This window comes from Setaria viridis, chromosome 8 (assembly GCF_005286985.2).
Source record: "Setaria viridis chromosome 8, Setaria_viridis_v4.0, whole genome shotgun sequence".
NCBI classification, from domain to species: domain Eukaryota; kingdom Viridiplantae; phylum Streptophyta; class Magnoliopsida; order Poales; family Poaceae; genus Setaria; species Setaria viridis.
The window spans coordinates 34,133,160-34,142,669 of record NC_048270.2 but is presented as its reverse complement, the minus strand read 5'-3'; the positions used below and the strand labels follow the sequence as shown (position 1 = coordinate 34,142,669).

General features: G+C 40.1%; 1 protein-coding gene across 2 annotated transcripts; it reads left to right on the top strand.

Moving 5' to 3' along the window:
• Nucleotides 1-590: 590 nt before the first annotated feature.
• LOC117834165 (putative 14-3-3-like protein GF14-H) lies at nt 591-8,199 on the top strand. 2 transcript variants are annotated; one of them, XM_034713788.2, is made up of 7 exons: nt 592-784; nt 4,215-4,515; nt 5,713-5,800; nt 5,893-6,002; nt 6,461-6,603; nt 7,337-7,371; nt 7,864-8,199. In XM_034713788.2, exons 1-7 carry the CDS (start codon nt 721-723, stop codon nt 7,867-7,869), a joined length of 747 nt encoding a protein of 248 aa, XP_034569679.1. In that variant the 5' UTR covers nt 592-720; the 3' UTR covers nt 7,870-8,199. The 2 variants fall into 2 exon arrangements, with proteins under 2 accessions (XP_034569680.1, XP_034569679.1); XM_034713789.2 differs by lacking the exons at nt 7,337-7,371; nt 7,864-8,199 and having other exon boundaries at nt 591-784; nt 5,893-6,053; nt 6,461-6,588.
• The last annotated feature ends 1,311 nt before the right edge of the window (nt 8,200-9,510 follow it).

Genomic DNA, 9,510 nt, shown 5'->3' with positions numbered 1-9,510 from the left:
GTAGCTGTCTGTCTGACCATGGAGACAAAAAAAAAGGAGATCAAAAGAAGTGAGCTTCAAAAACAGAAACAAAAAGTCAGGTTGAGGAGAGGATAATATTAGTTAATTTGAGGAGCTGTCCAGGATAACCAAACTCGATTTTATACTCCAGTTCCTTTGCCTAGTCATTGTTGATATCCTTCTTTATGCTGGGGGAGGAGAAAAAAAGGTGTTCCAAAATTTCTCCAAGAAGTAAGAACAACTGAAATGTAGAAATAGTGATAAGAAAAGTCAAACACATTTCCATCTTTGTTTAATTTGGTGCTATCTACCTAACACTCCCAAAGAACCAAGTCACCCTCTCTTTAAAATTTTAAAAAAAGTTTACTAAAGGTGTAAGCATGATCTTTTCCCTTCACCAATGTAAATCAGAAGAAATGATTAATGTATGGTTGTGGATGGGAGCTTCCTCTGGCCAAAGGGAAATGTCCAACTGTCAGCAGAAGGTCCACAACAAAAATCGCAATCAGTACATTCAGATTAGACCAAAATCATTTTCTGCTGCTGCTGCTAATCAGAAGGCACCACATATATGATGGGGACACCATCGGCAAGAACTGAGCCATCCGGTCCCAAAAGTAGAAAAAGGCAAGGGGAGCGCACCTTCCGTTTTAGGAAGGTGAAGAGGGGAACTGAGGAGTCGGGAGAGCGAGAGCCAGAAGGGGATCGGCCGGGGAGAAGATGGAGGAGCGGGAGAAGGTCGTGTGCCTGGCCAAGCTCGCCGAGCAGGCCGAGCGATACGACGGTAAGGGATCCCATCCACCCGGTTCCGCCTTGCTTGATGCTTTGTCTGCAGTGCCGTCGTTCTTGGTGCCCTGCATTTTGGGGAAATCCGTGCTCTGTTCTTTGTCGGAAAGGAATTGGGCGTCGTTCGACTTCGATCCAGCGCGTTTGCATCAGTCTTGGCTTACTGGCTTCAAGGTCTGAACAGTGACCTACCGGCCGCTGCAGCGATTTTTTTAGGGGGTTTCTTCCGTAATGGAGCAAAAATCCTATTAATGTGTATCGGTTCGATCGGTGGATCCCTACTGTGATGATTCTGGGCTAATTTCAGGAACATTTCGTTGATTTTTGGGGGACCGCTTCGAGAAAAAGACAATCATTTTGATGGCAATTTTGGGAGCAATCTTGCTGTTGCTGAGTGTTTCTGACAGGTTTCTGTTGCTTTAGTTCTGTCGATTTGTGCCTGCTGAAGGGAATAATGAGGTTATATGTTTCTGTTGATTTGTGGGGGCCGACTCTATGAGTTGACTGTGGAGTGCCCATAGAGTTCCTTTTCTACTGCTTTTGATGGTTCTATGAGAAAAAGAACGATCTTGGTACCATGGATGGTGCACGACATCCATTCTATTTATAACCTAGTACGCATGACAACTATTAGACTCTACAAGTGTGGAATAAGTGAAACTGTGGAACCCACCATCTATGTTCGCATTTGAGATTTAGTTTAGTGTGTAAAGAAGTTAGGCAATTTATAAAGTCGTATCCTTTTTCTGTTTAGAGTGGTTTGAGCTAGCAGCCTAGCAACCCCATATGGTGGAATGGCATAATTCTAGACTGCTTTTAATTGTTTCTACCCATCTGCTGGCGCCCATTATCCTTTGTAATTTGGTCACGATTTGATGCTCATCACCTATGACTTATGTCTTTAGATTGCAAATTATTTCATTATGCCGTGTAGGGTTCTTTAACTTGGGCCCTGTCAGCCAATGTCATGACCTGAGCACTATGAGATCGATTTTGACATAAAAAAACATGTGATTACTTTCATATTGCTTCTGGTTCCATTAATCTTGGAGGTGCACTATAAGGTTCTTCTAGCCGTCTAAACGTCGATATTCCCTCTGAAAGGTGCACACACCGTGATTATGAATCTTTTGTTTCCAGGAAAATCCTGCCTCCTAGGAACTAGCTTTGCTTATTTTTTTTTATGAAACAGTAGGAGCATCCCCTACTTATTATATATAGTTCTCTTATTTTGGTAAAAATAAGATAGACCTTTTGGAAGTAAATAATAATCATGACATAAAATCATAGTTTTACACAAGTTCAGTAATAGCTTGTATTATGGTAGCAAGCGGATTCATGCAGTTAGTCAAGTTAGTGAGAAAAAAGAAACACCTTCTCGATTTCACTTCTGGACCTTCCAGCATATAAGTTTGCAACAGCAGAGAGAATGAATTGGTTGACATGACAAACAAAAATAACTATCAGTATATTCAGATTAGACCGAAATCATTGCTGCTGCTGCTAGTCAGAAAGCACCAAATATATGGGGACACCGGACACTATCAGCAAGAAGTGAGCCATTCGGTCCCAAAAGTAGGAAATGGCTAGGGAGGAGCACACCTTCTGTTTTAGGAAGGTGAAGAGGGGCAACTTGGGAGTTGGGACATGGGAGAGGGGAAGCCAGGAAGCCTAGTACGAAGGGGATTGGTGGAGGTGGAGGAGATGGAGGAGCGGGAGAAGGTCGTGTGCCTGGCCAAAGCTTGCCGAGTGATACGATGGTGAGGGATCTCCCTTGTTCTCGTTTGCACCTTGCTTGTGTGCAGTGTTGTTGTTCCTGGTGCCTTGCATTTTGGGAAATCCATGGTCCGTTCTTTGGCGGAATTTGGGGATAAATTGTGGTCTTCTTCTGTCGCTCATGTGTGTTTGGATTAGTCGTCTTTGCTCACTTGCTTGTACGCGTGAACAGTAATCTGCTCCCAATTGCTATGTTTTTTTTATTCTTCTGAATGTGTATGGTTTGACTGGTCAGGTCCTTCTATGATGGTTTGGGGCTAGTTGCAGCTACTCCTTGTTTATTTTAGGGGCAATTTTGATCATTTCCAGCAGTGATGGTACGAATGTTCTGGTTTCCTGAAAAAATACGACTTTTTTGTGACCATTTTGGGTCAAATCTTGTGACTGCTGAGTGTGTTCTGACTGGTTTTGATTGTTTCTGGGACTATCGATTTGTTTTTGCAAGAGGGGAGAATGGTAGCTTGGCCGATCAGAGTAGATTATATGTTTATGATGTTTTGTGGGGCCCAATTCTGTGTGCTGGGTGCCCTTGAGTTGCTTGCTTATTCATTGGTATGTTCATCTGTAGGAAAAGAATGATCTTGGAGTCATGGATGATGCATGACAATGGATAAACATACTCATAGATCTCTATCCATTCCATTCACATCCTTACAAGTTACAACACATAATCTATTTGACTCTGAAAGTGTGTAATAAGTGGATAAGTGGAAATGTGGAACCTGCCATCTACTTCACACTTCACATTTCAAGTTCTAGTTTAATGTTAATAGAAGTTCAGCAATTTATAAAGTCATATCCTTTTTTCTGTCTAGTCTCTAGTGTGGTGTGAGCTAGCAGTCTAGCATCCTACCATACTGGAATAGCATAACTCTAGACTCCTTTAAATTGTTTTTACCCATCTTCAGGTAACCAGGTACCCATCTCTTATGTCTTTGGACTGCAAATTATCTTGTTAGATCATGCAGGATTCTTTAACTTACTCTTGTCAATCAATATCTTGACATGGGCACTAAGAGGTTGATTTTGGCATAGAAAGCATACCATTACTTCCATACTGCTCCTAGTTGCGTTAATTTGGAGATGCACTAGGTTGCAAGCGTCTCTGCCTATGCTTCAATGCTCTTTCTGAAAAGTTCAGAGACCATAATCTTCCAGTTCATCACTATTCTTCCTGTGAGTCCTTTGTTTCCACGAACCTCCTGCCTCCTAGGAATCAGTTTAGCAGGCCATTTTCCTCTTCCTTTGGCAAAAAAAAGGCATAAAAACATAGTTTTTGCATAAGTTTAGTGAATTTCTACTGTAGAACCAAGTAATGGTTTCATGCAGTCAGTGAAGTTGGTGAGAAAAATAAACACCTTTTGACTTCAATCTAGACTTTCCAACATGTAACTTTAATGTAAAGCGGTGACTTAACCGATATAATGTCTAATTTTTCAAACTACGAAGAGAATGAATAGGTTGACATGACAAACTAATATGTCTTTATAACGTAACCTGTTCTGTCCCAGAACTAACACTTCAGGTTAGGTTATGATTACAGTATTCAGAACGCCCCTTAATTAGTTATGCTATGTGCATCCATATTTAATTACGCTTGTTCAGCTGAAGTTAGTCCTATATCTTAACTCAATTCATGATTGTTCTGGCAGATATGGTGGAATTTATGAAGAAGCTTGCTAGGATGGATGTGGATATGAATGCTGAAGAAAGGCATTTATTCTCAGTAGGTTTCAAAAATACTATTGGGTCAAAGAGGGCATCATGGAGAATCATTTGTTCACTTGAGCAAAAGTTGACAAGTGGTGATCAGGCTGGTGTGATGATAGATGCCTACAAAAAGAAAGTAGAAGGCGAACTAAGGAAGGTTTGCAATGAAGTACTGTCAATCATCGCTATTCATTGCCTTCCCTTGGCCAGTTCGGGTGAAAATGTTGTGTTCTTTTATAAGATGTATGTAGGTTCCTTGTTTCAGTGCTCTGTTTCATTTGCCTTCTGCTTTTCTTACTGTTTTCTGATTATTATGTCCAGAGTTAATTTTCTATCCAAAATCTCATTAACTTTCCAGGTAAATTTGATATCGCAATCTTTTGCCAAAACTATATACAATTTTGAGCTCAAATGTCTTTGAAGAGCTTATTTCCTCCAAAAGATTTAATGGTAAATCCTTTCCTAAGCTTTGATGACTGAACTTGATAGAATGTTCAGAAAAAGAGGAAAAATTGTCTAGTTATGGCTTGGTAACTTGTGTGTCATTTCTCCATGGCTAACCTGAATATGTTTTTGCCACCGGATCCCAAAATTCGTTTCCACTTCCATTCTGTTTTAAAAGGTACCACTATTATGTAAATAAAAGAAAAGAAAACTGCACATTTCCAATTCCTTTAGATGAGCACAGTGCTACTTCTCGAAATGGCACTATACTTAGTTGTAGACTTTTTTTTTTGTTTTTTTGATATATAAACAAGGTGCTGCTTCTTTCCTAGTGGAATTAAAATACGGTCGTTGGATTTAGTTTGACTTAAGTTTAATCAATCTATGCAAAGGCAGAAAGCTTAAAAGTACTATTATTATTACCTTTCTATCATGTAAGATATTCCAAAAGAAAAAAAGAAATAAGATTTAAAGAGTAGATCAAGCTCCTGGTCTCCAACTGTTCAGTGAGTCGGGCTATTATTTAATGATACAACACTAGTTTTACATTGTCCTGCCTTTTAGTCTTTTTACTATGAACTTCTCTATATCTGAGGTTAGGCTGCTATGCAGTCTTGCAAAATTGGTTCCATTACACAAGGATGGTGAAAATTTTTTAATGCTCTTCTTTATTTCTGGAAAATATGTACAATGATTAGTTTAGTTTCTCATTATGTCGTTCATTAATGTTTTCGGTGCAGCAATATTAGAGAATTGGATGGTGCTTCACTAGTTCTGAAGCACTCCATCAGTCCCTTGTGTATATGACACGGTAGAATGATACTAGGAATTTTACATTGTCTAGATGTGACCCTAGTAATCCATTCGACACTAGGTCCGCTTCTCTATCATTTCAATGATAATCTTCTCTCTATAGTGCATGCATGTTCACATGATACTCCTACTTCCACAATCTTTTCCATACCTGCATTGGATATGACTCCTAAACTGTTGCAGGAAAGGGGACTACTATCGTTACTTGGCTGAATTTAGCACTGGAACTGAAAAGAAGGCTGCTGCTGATCAGTCACTTATGGCATACCAGGTTCAGAATCTTCCAAGTATTTTACATGGGCTCAAACGAATCTTTCAGAAAAGCCTTTCTCTTCCTGTTGAAATAACAAACATTTGCTGCAGCATGCCATGGTTGTCGCCTCCAGTGAACTCTCACCTGCTCACCAAATCAGGCTTGGCCTTGCCCTCAATTTTTCGGTCTTCTTTTATGAGATAATGAACTCTCATGAGAGGTCACTCATCCTCAATGGCTCCTTTCTCTCTTTCCATTGATGTTTCAAATTGTAAGATAGATATTCCTATTCAGTCATGCTTGTTTTGAAACATGGGCCTACTTTCAAATGGACTGTTCGCCTCTAGTAGATGGTTTATCAGTAAGTTAAATTTGATTTTGTTTCCCCCAATAGGCATCATGAGACATTTAGCCACTCACATAATTAAACCCCAAGTGCAATGTTTAGTTATATACAGCCTGAACCCACTGGATGCTAGTAGGGCACATAGTAGATTTGTGGGTTGAGCCCTTTCTTTAGGAAGATGTTAGACGACGGTATTTTTTTCTCCCTTGGATGCAGCATGTTTGGAACATGGTAGATTTGTTGTCATCCTGGTATGCTGCTTGATGGGCCACCGGTTTATAAAAAAGCATCAACTTCAGTCACTGAATTTTCATGTTTTTTTCTATTTTCAGAGCTTGCCAAGTGGCAAAACAAGCATTTGATGAGGCTCTTACTGAAATTAATGCTGCTGGTGAGGGGGTTTACAAGGATAGCACACTTATGATGCAGCTTCTGAAGGACAACTTAGCATTGTGGACATCAGAATTAACTGGAGGTAAATCCATTTTTGGAAAAAAAGAAACTTTCTGACCATTAAGTAATGGGCATGTAAACCTTTCTCTTGGAGAAAATATTTAAGGCTGTAACTTCCTTTTTTATGCGGTATCATCTTAGAGTAAGATATGTTCTATAGAAAGAGCAAGCATCAGCAATTCTGTATGTGTTTTTGTCATTCTTAAGCTGTCAAATGTGCAATACTGGGTACTTTGATCTGTTGTAAAAGGAACAATAACATTACTCCTAAAATGAAAACATTTGCATGCATGTCGAGACCCTACTGAGTCACTACAGAATGTTTGATCAGGGAGTTGCAAGACATAAACTACAATTAATCATCAGTCCATAATAACATTACTTGGATGTAGTTTAATTGTGCCTTGATTAGCTGTAATGGGGGTGTGCAGAGTACTTACAATGCTTTGCTTTCCTATGACATTCTGTTGAGCTAAACCTTACGTCTACTAATGTTTGTTGACACATATTCATTTATATGATAAAACATACAAAGTATCGTAGATCCTAAATACTGGTCCAGTTTTGATGCCCAAAATACTTAAAATATGTCTAGAAAATATATTCCTTCTGAAATAGTGATATCATGCGTCTTACTAGTCTATTGAACATAGGATGTAGGGATTATGACCTATAACTAGAATTTGATATGGATAAATTCTTGACATTATTATGGCACTAAGATTCAACCAAAATGTGGTTCTTCATTTTGACAGGTGAAGCATCAAAGGATAATGACATCGACATGGAGGTAAAGTGCCTCTGCCTATGGCCTGAATTTGTGCCCTTCTTTTCACAAAACTCCACGTGCTTAAGACTGTTTGCAATGTATGTGAAAGAATTAAGTGGTCCAGTGCACAAAATACCAACATATGTTTATCTTATATAAATGATTTCAAATATAAAGCCTGGATCACACATCACGGCTTAAAATTGCATTAACAGAGTGAAGTGAAATGCAAAAATTGTTCCCATCAGACAGACTTTTGAAAGAAGACTTGTGCTGTGCTGCTACTCTGTGATGTGCTTCAAACTCTTGGCATGTACATGTTTTAAATAATTCATCAATCAATTTTGGCATGCTATCCGCAAAAGTGCAAATCCTTGTTCAAATCTGGATCAGCATAATTTTCCTTAACAAGCTAAAGTTGAAGTTTGTATGATGTCACTATGCAGATGCTTACATGCTAGACGCTATGCTGGCTATGCCAATGTGCTGATAACATCTCTGGTGTTTTGGCAGGGTTGATTGAGATGCATGTGGAGTTACTAAGCAGCGATGCTCGCGAACCCGTGTCCTCTAGTTTTTCTGCACCGGAAGAGCCTTATGTATTCTTTTCCTGCAGTTTCTCTTCCTCTCTTTTGGCCATCGTTTGGTCTTTCGAGTCAGTTACCCTACTAAGTGTTTCAGTGTCTGGACTGGTGACCATCCACCAAGCTTTGGTGATATTTTGGGAGCTTGGACTGGTGACCACCCAGCTCTGATGTTCTGTTGCCTTTTTCGGTGCTATGAGAGGCATCTTTGTTCACCGACGACTGTGTCTCTTATCAATGCATTAAGGATTTGCCCCTTCCATTATTAATCTTGTTCAATGACTGAAGCGTTCTCTGTGATGTTGACATTGAGCATATGAAAATAAGGTGTTCGCTGATTCGTTATAGATAAAATACATATACAAAATTAGGTACTGGCAAAAAGTTTATATGATCTTGCTATGCTGATACTGACATTGCTAGACACAACAAAAAATTGCGGCAATCTGTCGCAATTGTGGGGGTCCTATGTAACACCAGGAGATACATGTGTGAGCGTGAGCAGAAGAGGACGTAGGACCTGTCCTTGTCAGCAAAGAGTAATGAATTCAACACAACGCAATCAACTTCTGCTGAAGATATGCATTCACTTATGCCATTCTCAATGGCAAGTTTCATTTTACTGTTTCCAGACTGACACATCATCTAGAGTGAAATGAAACCCCCAAATGAAACAACCCAGTCACAGAAAACCACAACCTCGCCAGGGTTGGGTCATGGAATTACCTCATCATCATCACCAGGCAGCCTAGCAACACCTCCGGAAAAATATCCTTTCGATATATAGAAATCGATGGTGGTCTGTGAGACCAGGGAATGGCCAAAGCGAAGAGTAGGTTTCAGAGCTACCTTGACTTCGGTAAGATCCCGAGGGTCGGCATCAACTCCAGCCAAATCTTCACTCCCCGGGCGTCAGAGCTAGATGACCGCTCCTGGTAACCCTCGGTTCCGCCCCTTGTTCCCGCTTTCCATCTCAGCAAGCTCCTCTGATGTAGCTGGCCTCGCGGTTTACATTGTGCTAGCAAGTTAAACAAAAACTAAGAGTAAAAAAACTCAAATAGAAAATTGTGCGCAAAAAAGGCCATGGCAAAGACATACATAGTAAAAGGGAAACCTAACCTTCTATTGACTCAATCAGCACAGGAAACGTCGAATTTTGGATGGCACGAATCTTAAAGCACAATTTGAAAATGAAACAAGGGTTGTCAAGCGATAGCGAAGGTAACGGAACAGACCCGGACCTTCGGGGCGTAACGGGTGCAAAAGGATGCCTCAAACTGTACGAGAAAGCCGAAACGTCACATAACTAGAAGCAAACACGTGTCCTCTTTTAATTCTGTCTCTTTTCTCCTCCGATATTCGAGGGTAACATTTTTTATGAGCGATCATTAATTTCATGGATTCGGGGATATGATATTCTTACCCTCGGAAAGATCCTCGCATCAACGGACGTAGTGTCTTCACGGCCGAAGCTTGCGAGAAGGTTCAAAGGAGTTTGGGTTAAAGTTATAGGTGCATATATAACCCTCGGGTCTCGTAAATTACTTTTGAGAACAAACTAAAAAAGCGTGGGGTT

Coding starts and splice junctions, on each gene's coding strand:
- LOC117834165 (XM_034713788.2), top strand. CDS start 721: ATGGAGGAGCGGGAGAAGGTCGTGTGCCTGGCCAAGCTCGCCGAGCAG. Junction 4,516..5,712: donor GTTGTGTTCTTTTATAAGAT/GTATGTAGGTTC, acceptor AAACTGTTGCAG/GAAAGGGGACTACTATCGTT. Junction 6,003..6,460: donor ATAATGAACTCTCATGAGAG/GTCACTCATCCT, acceptor TTCTATTTTCAG/AGCTTGCCAAGTGGCAAAAC.